Source organism: Ranitomeya imitator, chromosome 2 (genome assembly GCF_032444005.1).
Source record: "Ranitomeya imitator isolate aRanImi1 chromosome 2, aRanImi1.pri, whole genome shotgun sequence".
Classification (NCBI taxonomy): Eukaryota; Metazoa; Chordata; class Amphibia; order Anura; family Dendrobatidae; genus Ranitomeya; species Ranitomeya imitator.
The window spans coordinates 700,655,264-700,670,374 of record NC_091283.1 but is presented as its reverse complement, the minus strand read 5'-3'; the positions used below and the strand labels follow the sequence as shown (position 1 = coordinate 700,670,374).

Below are 15,111 nucleotides of genomic sequence, written 5' to 3'. Positions count from 1 at the left end.
ACCTCCTCAGGCAAGCAATTCCAGATTCTCACTGCCCTAACAGTAAAGAATCCTCTTCTATGTTGGTGGAAAAACCTTCTCTCCTCCAGACGCAAAGAATGCCCCCTTGTGCCCGTCACCTTCCTTGGTATAAACAAATCCTCAGCGAGATATTTGTATTGTCCCCTTATATACTTATACATGGTCGTCTTTTTTCTAGACTAAATAATCCTAATTTCGCTAATCTATCTAGGTATTGTAGTTCTCCCATCCCCTTTATTAATTTTGTTGCCCTCCTTTGTACGCTCTCTAGTTCCATTATATCCTTCCTGAGCACCGGTGCCCAAAACTGGACACAGTACTCCATGTGCGGTCTAACTAGGGATTTGTACAGAGGCAGTATAATGCTCTCATCATGTGTATCCAGACCTCTTTTAATGCACCCCATGATCCTGTTTGCCTTGGCAGCTGCTGCCTGGCACTGGCCGCTCCACATAAGTTTATCATTAACTAGGATCCCCAAGTCCTTCTCCCTGTCAGATTTACCCAGTGGTTTCCCATTCAGTGTGTAATGGTGATATTGATTCCTTCTTCCCATGTGTATAACCTTACATTTATCATTGTTAAACCTCATCTGCCACCTTTCAGCCCAAGTTTCCAACCTATCCAGACCCATCTGTAGCAGAATACTATCTTCTCTTGTATTAACTGCTTTACATAGTTTTGTATCATCTGCAAATATTGATATTTTACTGTGTAAACCTTCTACCAGATCATTAATGAATATGTTGAAGAGAACAGGTCCCAATACCGACCCCTGCGGTACCCCACTGGTCACAGCGACCCAGTTAGAGACTATACCATTTATAACCACTCTCTGCTTTCTATCACTAAGCCAGTTACTAACCCATTTACACACATTTTACCCCAGGCCAAGCATTCTCATTTTGTGTACCAACCTCTCGTGCGGCACGGTATCAAACGCTTTGGAAAAATCGAGATATACCACGTCCAATGACTCACCGTTGTCCAGCCTATAGCTTACCTCTTCATAAAATCTGATTAGATTGGTTTGACAGGAGCGATTTCTCATAAACCCATGCTGATATGGAGTTAAACAGTTATTCTCATTGAGATAATCCAGAATAACATCCCTCAGAAACCCTTCAAATATTTTACCAACAATAGAGGTTAGACTTACTGGCCTATAATTAGGTCAAAGAGTATTGAGTGTACTGAGATACGGGAATTTCACGTGCCTGGGTTGCACCTGCTGTAATAATTTGATTAAAGGAGAGTTTTTTTGCCATCCCCACACAGGCAAGAAGTTTTTCCTAAGGCTAGGTTCCCATTGCGTTAATGGGAACGCGCTAACGGACAGCGTTGCACAGCGAAATTAACGCCGTGCAACGCGTCCGTTAGCGCACCCATTCACGGCAATGGGAACGTGCAGCATTAGCGCGTGCCATGTTTGGCACGCGCTAGCGACGCGCCGGTGTTTTCTGGCGTGCCGCGGACGCTGCTTGCAGCGTCCGAGGCGCGCCCGCGGTCCGTTCCCCGCTCTCGCAGATCGGGGATCTGCGAGAACGGGGACGTTACCGCGACCCCGGAACGCAGCCCCGTTAAAAACATTGCGTTAGCGCAATCCGCTAGCGCTAACGCTAAACGGATTGCACTAACGCAATGTGACCTTAGCCTAAAAGAGAGATATACATGTACATCAAATTATGTCATCTATATGATTACCTGTCCATGTGGGCTCGCCTACATAGGGGAGACCACTATGGAAGTGAAAGCCCGCATTATTAAACACAAAAGCACGATCAGAAGAGGGCTTATGGAGTTGCCGTGCCAAAACATATTATAGAGAGAAAACATTCGGTGAATCAACTTACATTCAGAGTCATAGACAATGTACCTGTTCTAAGGAGGGGAGGGGATAGATAAAAATTTTTAAAAACAAAAGAAATGAAATGGATCTATACCCTGGGTTCATTACAACCAGGGGGTTTAAACATAGATTTCAATCTTCACATGTGTAGGCATTGAACCTATCACCCCTGTAAATATATTTGCAGTCGTCATTTGTTTTTATTGTTCTAGACGTTGAGATTTTAATTGTTTTTTTTTATGTTTTTTAGATTTGCCACACATGGGACAGTCGGTGGATGGATATAGATGAAGATAATAAAACAGACTATAATGTCGATCGTTTGTATGATAATAATGCTATTTATCTTCTGATATGATTCTTCTCCTGATTCCCGACTGCCCCTATGTGATTGGCTTATATTTATTTGTTTGCGTTTGCTGTTTTGTGTTTTTTTCACATGGGTGTTTTGCTATCTCAGCTATTTTTATATTAATTTGTGAATTAATATGTAATATATACTATTCAGAGCCATATTAGGACTAATAGTAGAAGGTAACTCTAGATATGTGGTTAGGTGCCTTCTTATATGTTGTTACGGCGTCCTGGTTACCAGCCTGTTCGGCGAGTGTGTGGGGTGGTTGCCGGGTTACGCGGGGTTGCGTCATGTGGGGGCATGCCTCGGAAGGTGATTCCAGATGAGACACGGCCCTGACATGGCGCGCCTGCGCCCTTGCTCCACGGCCCTGCCTGCCGTCTGGGTGGGTTTCCATGGTGAAGCATCAATGAACCCCCGGGCAATCTTTTTGCCCGATGGATGCGTGGGGCTGTTTTTGTGGTGCGACGCGGGCCTGCGTCATCCCTGGGCGTGTCTCTGATCATGTCATGTGACGTGACGTAGCCCGGGAAGGCGCTGGTGCGCGCGCGCCTCACTACCCCGGCGCCCGTCGCTCAGTGTAGACGCCGGTGGATGCCGGTGACGACATGTGAGAACACAGGCTGTATAAAGGATCTAGATTGGGGGAGTTGTGGGGGCCTGTATGAAAGGATCATACTGATTGGCTGCATGAAATTCCTGGCGCCTAGCCGATACATGGCTAATAAGAAATATATTGGAAGGGGTACCCGATTGGCCGCTGAGTACTATGGCAACAAAGAAGCAAATAAACCTATGGAGGAGAAGTGTAAACAAAGCGCTTTTCAGAACATTCTATACGAATTAATATAATTATTGCAATGGGGATAATGTTTTATTGTTATTTATATGTATGCACCAGTGTCTGATGTCTAAAATTTTGGTATTTTTGTACTAAGAAGTAAGGTGGGTGGCACTGAATAGTGATTGGCTCCCTGCGTGGTGTCCACACTATATAAGACCGCCCTGCCGCCATGTTTGTATGCTTGAAAAAGACCAGCATATGGTCAAAACGTTGCTGATGTTATATGGCTGAATAAAGAGTTCTTTTGGATTATTACACCCGGTGGAGCGCTGTTCCTTTGTGTGGAGAATGGTAAATTCAGTGATTGAGGGCAGATACTAATAGCCTGGAGAGGCTCCATGGTCATTGGCCCCACTGGCTATAAAAACATCTGCCCCCAGCCACCCCAAGAAAAGGCACATCTGGAAGATGCGCCTATTCTGGCACTTCGCCACTCTCTTCCCATTCCCGTGTAGTGGTGGGATATGGGGTAATGAAGGGTTAATGTCACCTTGCTATTGTAAGGTGGCATTAAGCCAGATTAATAATGGAGAGGCGTCAATTATGACACCTATCCATTATTAATCCAATTGTCTGAAATGGTTAAAAAACAAACACACATTATTACAAAGTCTTTTAATGAAATAAAAACACAGGTTGCTGGAAAAGTTTATTATACTGGTAATCCACCTGAAGACCCTCGCTCTGTAAAAAAGGTAAAATAAAAAAACAACAATATCCCATACCTTCCGATGATCAGTTTCGTCCCATGCCATTTAAGACCGCCCTGCCGCCTTGTTTGTATGCTTGAAAAAGACCAGCATATGGTCGAAACGTTGCTGATGTTATATGGCTGAATAAAGAGTTCTTTTGGATTATTACACCCGGTGGAGCGCTGTTCCTTTGTGTGGATATTGAAGTTCTACCCAGGAGGGTTCCCTGGATATGGAACGAGCGCCCATATAAGTGAGTGCTGTCGGTCATCTGCTTGCTTTTTTTGGCTTTACCATTATGGCGGAGAAAATTGCGCGGGAGCCCACGCCAATTTTTTCCGCAATTTAACCCTTTAAATTAATAGCTACAGCGCCCAAATTTTGCACATACACACTACTAACATTAGTAGTGTGGAATATGCAAAAAAAAAGGGATATGAAATGGTTTACTGTATGTAAACCATGTCTCATATCATGTCGGGTTTGGGAAGGAGATAGCAAAAGCCAGCAATTGAATTACCGGCTTTTAAGCTATCTAGCGCTGTATGAAATATTAATATACAGTGGGGCAAAAAAGTATTTAGTCAGTCAGCAATAGTGCAAGTTCCACCACTTAAAAAGATGAGAGGCGTCTGTAATTTACATCATAGGTAGACCTCAACTATGGGAGACAAACTGAGAAAAAAAAATCCAGAAAATCACATTGTCTGTTTTTTTAACATTTTATTTGCATATTATGGTGGAAAATAAGTATTTGGTCAGAAACAAACAATCAAGATTTCTGGCTCTCACAGACCTGTAACTTCTTCTTTAAGAGTCTCCTCTTTCCTCCACTCATTACCTGTAGTAATGGCACCTGTTTAAACTTGTTATCAGTATAAAAAGACACCTGTGCACACCCTCAAACAGTCTGACTCCAAACTCCACTATGGTGAAGACCAAAGAGCTGTCAAAGGACACCAGAAACAAAATTGTAGCCCTGCACCAGGCTGGGAAGACTGAATCTGCAATAGCCAACCAGCTTGGAGTGAAGAAATCAACAGTGGGAGCAATAATTAGAAAATGGAAGACATACAAGACCACTGATAATCTCCCTCGATCTGGGGCTCCACGCAAAATCCCACCCCGTGGGGTCAGAATGATCACAAGAACGGTGAGCAAAAATCCCAGAACCACGCGGGGGGACCTAGTGAATGAACTGCAGAGAGCTGGGACCAATGTAACAAGGCCTACCATAAGTAACACACTACACCACCATGGACTCAGATCCTGCAGTGCCAGACGTGTCCCACTGCTTAAGCCAGTACATGTCCGGGCCCGTCTGAAGTTTGCTAGAGAGCATTTGGATGATCCAGAGGAGTTTTGGGAGAATGTCCTATGGTCTGATGAAACCAAACTGAAACTGTTTGGTAGAAACACAACTTGTCGTGTTTGGAGGAAAAAGAATACTGAGTTGCATCCATCAAACACCATACCTACTGTAAAGCATGGTGGTGGAAACATCATGCTTTGGGGCTGTTTCTCTGCAAAGGGGCCAGGACGACTGATCCGGGTACATGAAAGAATGAATGGGGCCATGTATCGTGAGATTTTGAGTGCAAACCTCCTTCCATCAGCAAGGGCATTGAAGATGAAACGTGGCTGGGTCTTTCAACATGACAATGATACAAAGCACACTGCCAGGGCAACGAATGAGTGGCTTCGTAAGAAGCATTTCAAGGTCCTGGAGTGGCCTAGCCAGTCTCCAGATCTCAACCCTATAGAAAACCTTTGGAGGGAGTTGAAAGTCCGTGTTGCCAAGCAAAAAGCCAAAAACATCACTGCTCTAGAGGAGATCTGCATGGAGGAATGGGCCAACATAGCAACAACAGTGTGTGGCAACCTTGTGAAGACTTACAGAAAACGTTTGACCTCTGTCATTGCCAACAAAGGATATATTACAAAGTATTGAGATGAAATTTTGTTTCTGACCAAATACTTATTTTCCACCATAATATACAAATAAAATGTTAAAAAAACAGACAATGTGATTTTCTGGATTTTTTTTTCTCAGTTTGTCTCCCATAGTTGAGGTCTACCTATGATGTAAATTACAGACGCCTCTCATCTTTTTAAGTGGTGGAACTTGCACTATTGCTGACTGACTAAATACTTTTTTGCACCACTGTATATACATACTGTATATGTGTCTCACTGACATATATATATATATACCCCTATACTATGTGTAGACATTTATTATAGCTATTTTATTCTAACCTGTCAGTGTGATTTTACTGTACACCGCACTGAATTGCCGGCTTTTCTATAGAACACCGCTGCGTATTTCTCGCAAGTCACACTGCTGGTCCGTGTACATTCCGTATTTTTCTGGCCCCCATAGACTCTCATTGGTGTATTTTTTTGCGCAATACGCTGACAAACGCAGCATGCTGCGATTTTCTACAGCCATAGAACACCGTATAATACGGATCAGTAAAATACGGCTGATAGGAGCTGGGGCAGAGAGAAGCATTGTACCGTATGCAATCCGTATTTTCAGCACCTCTCTTACGTCCGTAAAACACGGTAGTGTGACGCCGGCCTTACTTTCACTCAACTACCTGTGTTATTTTACTTACATTTTTCTACCAATACTGTATTATTGTATGAAACTGATATTTGTGCCATCTGAGTGAAGCTGGAATAATAATACCGCTCCTTTAACCACCGGGTCCTCATTAAATCTTCAATTCCATGCTGTAAATGCTGGGCCAGGCCCTGATATCTCATGCACTGCCCATGGCTGAGTGCTGCTGTGCCATTTGCAAATTACTACTGTTGGTCAATTGATGCCACTTTTCATGGTGTCTGCCCCTAACTTTAGCTGATTGGTAAGCTTTCTGTCACCTCTTAAGGTTTTGTCTATGTGTTTGTTTTTTCCTCCCATTGAATCTAATTGGTTTCGTGTACAAACGACGAACAGTTCAGCGAACGGCGGTCCGTTCTGCAAATCTCAACTGAAACAAATCTTGAAAAGTTTGCTCATCTCTAGATGACCAGCCACTTGATACAGCGTTTGCCATCCTTTGGAGCACATGCTCTTTCTAGCCCTCATCTACAAGGTGCACCGCTGTGCATCTGCCAAAGGCCGGTGTCACAACTCGCATGAGTCTCTCGCCTTAATACCCGGCACTGCCGCTAGCACTCAGGACCAGAGTATGCCGCTACATGCATTTCTATGCTGCCGGGTATTGAGGCAAGAGACTCGCGCGAGTTTTATGCATTGCAGTTGCAAGTGTGACACCGGCCAAAGAAAGGGAATCAAGACGGTGTTTGTTCAGTAGAGCTTTCAGTAACATTACCACCTATCCCACGTACATTACGAACACCAAGACTATTCCCTCTTCCACCACAACCTCAATTTTTCCCACTCAAGTTGGATGTATCCTTCCCCTCTTTTAACCAGGTGTTCCACAATCCTGGGTCTAGACCTGTCAGTCACCTGTAGCTCAATTAACAAACAGTATTTATTTGCTGAGATATTGTGCCTTTACAACAGTATTAGCCCTAACGATTTTGATTAGGAAATGAGGTCTTGAGCCTGCACCCAAATATTAGCCCAAACAATTTTGTTTAGGAAATGGGGCCTGGTACCTGCACAACAATATAAGTCCAAATAATTTTAATTAGGAAATGTAAACTCATCCTCACTGCAACACAGTATTAGGCCAAAGGATTTTGATTAGAAAATGGAGCCTGGTGCCTGCACTCCAATATTAGCCCAAACGATTTTTATTAAGAAAGGGGGCCTGGTACTTGCACAACAACATTAGCCCAAATGATTTTAGTTAGGAAATAGGGCCTGGTACCTTCACAACAATGTTAACCCAAATTATTTTCATTAGGAAATTGGGCCTGATGCCTATACCTCAACATTACCCCAAATGATTTTGATTATGAAATGTGAACTCCTCCTGACTGCAACACAGTATTAGCCCAAACGTTTCTGACTAGGAAATGAGGCATGGTACCTGCACACCAATATTAGCCCAAACAATTTTGGTTAGGAAATGGGGCCGGGATCCTGCACATCAATATTAGCCCAAACAATTTTGATTAGGAAATTGGGTCTGGTACCTGCACAACAATATTAGTCCGAATAATTTTGATTACATAATGGGACCTTGTACGTGCACAACAATATTACCCAATCTATTTTGATTGGGAAATGGGGCTTGATACCTAAACTCTATTATAACCCTCAAACAATTTTGATTAGGAAATGGGACCTGGTACCTGCACAACAATATTATCTCAAATGATTTTGATTAGGAAATCTGGACTCCTGCCTGCACAACTCTATTAGCAAAAACTAGTCAGATGCTGGAAGGTCAATTGCACACAGGATCCTACCAAACATTATGACATCTTGCAGCAGCAGGAGAAGCCTGTCTGCGTTGTTATACTGATAAAATGGTGGAACCAAAGCTACATGTCAACATTTTATATGGAGAAGGACACATGACTTCGGGAGCCAATGACTGAAGCGCTTGTGTCTGGATGTTGTGAATGGTTTCTGCACCTTGATTGGCTGCCAGAATTTACACTCATTGAGTTAATTAAAAAAAGTATAGTCAAACCCTCCTCTGACCTATACACACCCTCTCCTCTCATAAAACAAGTCCACCTCACTCATCATACAGCATCACTGTCCTAGCCTAAGTCCTAACAAAAGCATTAGTGGAAACAAGATCATTTACTGAACTGCGCCCAAATTTAGCTAGGAAAAATGCTCGGAATCTGAACACAAATCCACATTAGCTACGTTCGTCATGAATTTGAGATTGTTGAATGTTTTCCTAACAAGTTTGCTCATCTCTAATTTTGTGTTTCTTCCATTTTCTAATAATTGTGCTAGCAGTTGTTGTCTTCTCACCAAGCTGCTTTTCTATTGTACTGCAACACATCACAGCCTTTTGCAGGTCTGCAATTTTGTCTGTGGTGTCCTTAGGCTCTTTAGTTTTGGCAAAGATGGAGAAGTTGGAGTGTGATTCATTGAGTGTGTGGATAGGTGTCTTTTCTGTTTTTTTGTCTTTTTGATTTTTAGATTCTACCTCTCACAGTTGAAGTCTACCTAAAAATTAAAATGACCGATGTGTCCATTGTTTGCAGATGGGAAAACTTGCAAAATCGTCAGTGTATCAAATACTTATTTTCCCCATTGTATCTTAATACCACTTTGAATCTAGCAATCTGTGTAGTTTCAGCAGCTGGACAACCTCTAATATGAAACTCTGCTAGTGTTGCGGCTTAGATAACCATAGTAGGTGAGCAGTATCGCTCTATTCTTTACATTGTTTTTTGGAGAAAACTAAACTCTATTGGGCTTGAATTGTCCCATTAGCCTTTTTCAATACTTTTTAGTATGGCAGGAATATGCATTATAGCTTAACTAACCTTTTGTTCTTTTGGATATACTGAGCTGCAACTGATTCATCTGTGCTTCAAGTGATGCCAATTTGCTTTGGATATTTCTAACCAATTCTGAAAAAAAAAAAGATGCATTTATAAGTCTATTTATTTTTTACAAATATGGCTTGTAGTATTGTACAATGAAAAAACACAGCCACATTCCCAACTCCTTAGCCCACGTTAAAAGGTTGATTTCATTCTTGTTGCGAAGAGTGGTGCAACTCTATTTATTTTAAAAATAATTTAGGCCCCTCTAGGAGTTACAGTATGGTTCCCCACTCAGAAATGGCAGAATAAAAGCAGGCATACAGTCATACATGGATGTCAGTTGAACAACTTTACTTGCAAGGCAGCAATGAATTTGTTGGTTACTGAGTCTTTCATAAGTAGTGTTGAGCATTCCGATACCGCAAGTATCGGGTATCGGCCGATACTTGCGGTATCGGAATTCCGATACCGAGATCCGATATTTTTGTGATATCGGGTATCGGTATCGGAAGTGTAAAATAAAGAATTAAAATAAAAAATATTGTTATATTCACCTCTCCGGCGGCCCCTGGACATCAGCGGGAGGATCCGGCGTCCGGCACGGCTTCTTTCTTCAAAATGCGCGCCTTCAGGACCTGTGGAATGACGTCCCGGCTTCTGATTGGTCGCGTGCCGCCCATGTGACCGCCACGCGACCAATCAGAAGCCGCGACGTCATTCCTCAGCTAAAGTCCTAGAATGAGCGCCTTCTAGGACCTGAGGAATGACGTCGCGGCTTCTGATTGGTCGCGTGGCGGTCACATGGGCGGCACGCGACCAATCAGAAGCCGGGACGTCATTCCACAGGTCCTGAAGGCGCGCATTTTGAAGAAAGAAGCCGTGCCGGACGCCGGATCCTCCCGCTGATGTCCAGGGGCCGCCGGAGAGGTGAATATAACAATATTTTTTATTTTAATTCTTTATTTTACACTTTAATATGGATCCCAGGGCCTGAAGGAGAGTTTCCTCTCCTTCAGACCCTGGGATCCATGAGGATACATTCCGATACTTGATGTCCCATTGACTTGTATTGGTATCGGATATCGGTATCGGCGATATCCGATATTTTTCGGGTATAGGCCGATACTATCCGATACCGATACTTTCAAGTATCGGACGGTATCGCTCAACACTATTCATAAGGGAACATGGTTGGTGGTTACAAAATCTTTCTTTTCATATAGTAGTCAACTGACACTTATGACTATTTGTTCTTATAACAATCACCCTCAACCTACTGTCTCCTTCCCCATAATCCTGTAGAATGTAAGCCCGCAAGGGCAGGGTCCTCGCCCCTCTGTATCAGTCCGTCATTGTTAGTTTGTTTACTGTATGTGATATTTGTAACTTGTATGTAACCCCTTCTCATGTACAGCACCATGGAATCAATGGTGCTATATAAATAAATAATAATAATAATAATAATAATAATAATAATAATAATAATAATAACAATCTAATTGTATTTGGGACACTTTACTTGTACTTGCAATAGTCTACTAACAATCTTACATACAGTTGTGTGAAAAAGTGATTGTCCTCTTCCTGATTTCCTATTAATGTGCATGTTTGGAATCAGAGGCGTAAATAGGGATTTGGCCAAGAGGGGGGGGGGCGAAGCATCTGAGTGGGCCCCTAACAGGTAACAAGTGTTGAGCATTCCGATACCGAAAGTATCGGGTATCGGCCGATATTCGTGGTATCGGAATTCCGATACGGAGTTCCGATACTTTCAGTATATCGGATACTGCAATCGGAAGTTCCCATAATGCAAAGTCCGGTTTTATTTAATTCAGCAAATGAGGAATGATTAGAAGTGTGGGCACATCCTGTTCTGCATGGTGGGCATGTAACTACTGGCATGGCTGTGATTGGCTGCTGAAGTGATGTTATGATGCCCTATAAAAGTCGCCCCCGCCATTTTGGGTTCACTCTGCTGTGAATTCAGATAGGGACAGGACGCTGTGTTCTGACTGAGGGCCAGTTTTGAGATAGTGATTTGCTTTACTGTGCTTTACCCAGGCTTATTTAGCAACCGCTGTGTGAGAACCTTGCTTTTGCCTTTCGGCACTGTTCACAGCTGTCTGCAAGGTCTCTGTGTGTGTGAGTGCAGCTCACTCTGTAGTCTGTCCACCGCCACAGCCGGTCGTGGTCATCTCAGGGTGCGTCACTGCCTCATACTGCTCAATCTATTGTCCTTTATTGCAATTAGTGCAGCCTGCTGCACATTTTTTCAAATTTATCCTATTAGTGGCTTTCCATCCGTATCCTGCTAGATTGTGGAAAAACACTATATAAGATTAGATAGAGGAGCTTTTCTTGGCCTTCCACCGCCGTTCTCGGCTGTCTGCACGGTCTGTGTGTGAGTGCAGCTCACTCTGTAGTGTCTGTTCTGCGAAACAAACCAAAAGTTTATAAAGTTCACCAAACACTCCACTTTACAGTTGTGTAGGCCACATTAGCTCATATTAAAGTGTAGTCCACACTTTATAAAATTAGTGTTTCTTATACCTGTTAGCAGCTGTTCAGGAATAAGCACACTAAGCCCTTAGTACTTTTCTGCCTATCTTTATAAGTCTACCAAGATGAAGAAGGCAGGGAGTAAGGCAAGTGGTCGTGGTCATGGAGCAGGGAGAAGACGTGGGGATTCTGTGCCTGCTGCGGGCACCAGTGACTAATCATCCCCCAGTTTTAGCAGGGAACAGACCTTGATGCGCAGCTTTGTAGGAGCTCGCCGTACCCCGCTGCTGCGGATCAAACAAATTGAAGCCGTTGTCTGATGGATGGCAGCTAACGCATCGACTTCAATTAGTGCCACATCCTCTCAGGCAAAGATCACTGAAGAGCAACCATCTGTCTCTTCACCACCTGTCAAATTGCCCAGGCAGTCAGAGAGCCCAGGACAGGAGCCATCTCTACTTCTGTTCTCTGAATCTCTGAAAATGGCTTGGAAATAGGGGGCCAGCCAAGCAGCATTCTAGAATATGAAGAAGAGGCAGTATGCAGTGATGCCCAACAGCTTTGTCTCTCTGAATCTGAAGAGGCGGGTGGGACAGTGCCTCCATTCAGCACACCTCAGTACGTATCTGATGATGAGACTCAGGTGCCACTTTCTGGTGCGTACTCTGCTGCCGAGACTACCCAGGAGAAGCAGTTGGTGGAAAAGGGTAGCGTAGATGATGAGGTCCTTGTCCCATCATGGAGTGAGGTACAGGAAGGTGGTGGGAGCAGCTCTGAGGAAGAAATTCCCCGAACGCCCCAAAGAGGGAGAGGGAGGGGGAAGACTGCGTTGCCTGTAGCCTCCACTTTGGCACCCATTAGGAGCATGCCTCTTCCAAAAGCCAAAGCGGGTGCTCCCAAGACTTGCAGTGCCTGGTCCTTTTTTGACACAATTGCAGCTTACATTTGCTTTGTCAAATGCAAGCTGTGTCATGAGAAAATCAAATGAGGGAAAAGTGTCAGCAACCTCAATACCACAAATATGTGGAAACATGTGCGGACCAAGCACATGGTGGAATTACAAAAACACACTGAAGACCTAGGCCAACCTACAGCAGCACCTACCACCTCTTCAGCTCGTGTTGTAGCTTCTTCCTTCAGCTCACACACAGCTGGTTCGGCTTCCTCACAGGATCGCCATGGAAGAACCTCTGGCACCGTTGTCCAGAGACCCAGTGTAATTCCACCCACAGCACCACGTTCCCAGTCAATTTCACACTCCCAGCCCACTCTACAGCCATCGGTAGCACAGGCATGGGAGAAAAGGTGGCCATTCTCGGCAAACCACCCACGAGCACAGGCTCTGAATGCAGGCATTGCAAAACTACTGTCCTTTGAAATGCTCTCATTCAGGCTGGTGGAGACTGACAGCTTCTGTAACTTGATGGCATTGGCAGTCCCACAATACAATATGCCCAGCTGCTTTTATTTCAGCAGGCAAGCCATCCATGCCCTACAAAAGCATGTGGAGGGAAACATTAAACATGCGTTACTAAATGCTGTCAGTAGCAAGGTCCACCTCACCACCGATGCGTGGACCAGTCACGACGGACAAGGATGATACCATTCCCTCACCGCCCATTGGGTTAATGTTGTGGAGCCGGGTACAGATCATGAGAGTGGCGCAATTCGTGTTCTGCCAACACCTAGGATTGCAGGAATCCAGTCTGTGCACATTGACTCCTCCTCATACTCCAGTACCTCAGAATCATTGCTGCAGGAGCCATCACGTCCACCTCCACATGGACTCGAGAACGCTTACCTGTTCCAACCAATATGAGCACAGCCATGGCCAAACATCAACAGGCCGTATTGAAATTAATTTCTTTGGGGAATCGAAGCCACATAGTGCAGGAGCTCTGTATTGCCATCAAGCAGGAGAGCGACGTGTGGTTTGTGCCAGCGAATCTCCAGCCAGGCATGGTAGTGTGTGACAATGACCAAACTCTGGTGGCAGTTCTGGGCCTAGGCAACCTCACTCACCTACCATGTCTGGCACATGTGCTCAACTTGGTCGTTCAGAGTTTTTTGAGGGACTATCAGGATCTTGATGCACTGCTGCACAAGGTCCGCCTAGAGTGTGCTCACTTGCGGCGTTCCAGCATGGCAAGATCACGCATTGCAACTCTGCAGCGCAAAGCCTTCCAGAACATCGCATCATATTCCACCAGGTGGAATTCAACGTTACATATGTTGGAGCGGTTGTGTGAGCAGCAGCCAGCAGTAATGGAGTGCCAGCTGCATCAGGCGCAAAGAAGTCACACCGCGCGCCATTCAGACTTCACAACCACTGAGTGGGCCACTATGAAGGACGTCTGCCAGGTTTTGCGTGCCTTCGATGATTCCACGCGGATGGCAAGTGCAGATGATGCACTAGTCAGCATGACTGTCCCCCTTTTCTGTCTGCTTGAAAAAACACTGCAAGCGCTAAGGGATGAGGTGGTGGAAGAGGTGGAGGATGAGGAATTAGAAATGCCATCTGCTTCTGGACAGTCTGCGCGACGTGGTTCCTCGCAAAGGCCTAGGCAGGGGACACTTTGTGAGGAGGATGAGGAGGAGTTAATGGAGGAAGAGATCTGTCCAGAGGAGGGAGTTACACAAATCTCCAGTAGTCAGAATGTAGAGTGAGCGTGGGGTGATGCAGAGCAGGCAGAGATCACGCCTCAAGCAAGGGACAGCGTTTCTTGTCCTGTTGGCAGTCTGCAGCACATGGTTGATTTCATGCTACAGTGCCTGAGAAACGACCGCGGCATCGCCCATATTCTTACCACTGCAGATTATTGGGTGTACACCCTCCTAGATCCGCGCTACCGGGACAATCTACAAACCCTCATAACACCATTGCAGCAGGAGCGTAAAATGCGGGAGTACCAAGACACACTGGTGCAGTCCATCATCTTCGCCAGTCCAATCGAGAGAAGTGCTGCTAGTGCTTTGCAAAGCAGCTCAGTACGTCAAAGCAGTGGAGATAACTCTGCGCAAAGAGGGAGCAGAAGCAGTGCCTCAGCACAAGGCAAGACCAGTCTGGCCCAACAGTGGCAAAGTTTTGTGTGCCCGCCACAAATGTCTACACCATCACAGACGGGTCCACTCAGCAGGAAGTCACAATTCTGTCAGATCGTGAAAGACTACATGTCTTGCACTGTCAGCGTACTCCCAGACGGCTCTTCCCCCTTCAAGTTTTGGGTCTCTAAGCTGTATACATGGCCAGAGCTTAACCAGTATGCATTGGAGGTGCTGGCTTGCTTTGCTGCTAGTGTATTATCAGAATGTGTCTTTAGTGCCACAGGTGGTGTACTAACAGACCGCCGACCGGCTTACTTTTATGAAAATGAACAAGGCCTGGATCTTGCAGGAATTTGCCACTCCT

At 44.8% G+C, this 15,111-nt stretch overlaps 1 protein-coding gene across 1 annotated transcript in view; it reads right to left on the bottom strand.

Annotated features, from left to right (window-relative positions):
* The window catches only part of LOC138665537 (mannose-binding protein A-like), a 278,073-nt gene that overhangs the window by 151,244 nt on the left and 111,718 nt on the right, over window positions 1–15,111 (bottom strand). The window contains exon 5 of the mRNA XM_069753118.1: window positions 9,201–9,287. Within this exon, the coding sequence (XP_069609219.1) occupies window positions 9,201–9,287 (87 nt within the window). The remainder of the gene's footprint in view (window positions 1–9,200; window positions 9,288–15,111) is intronic.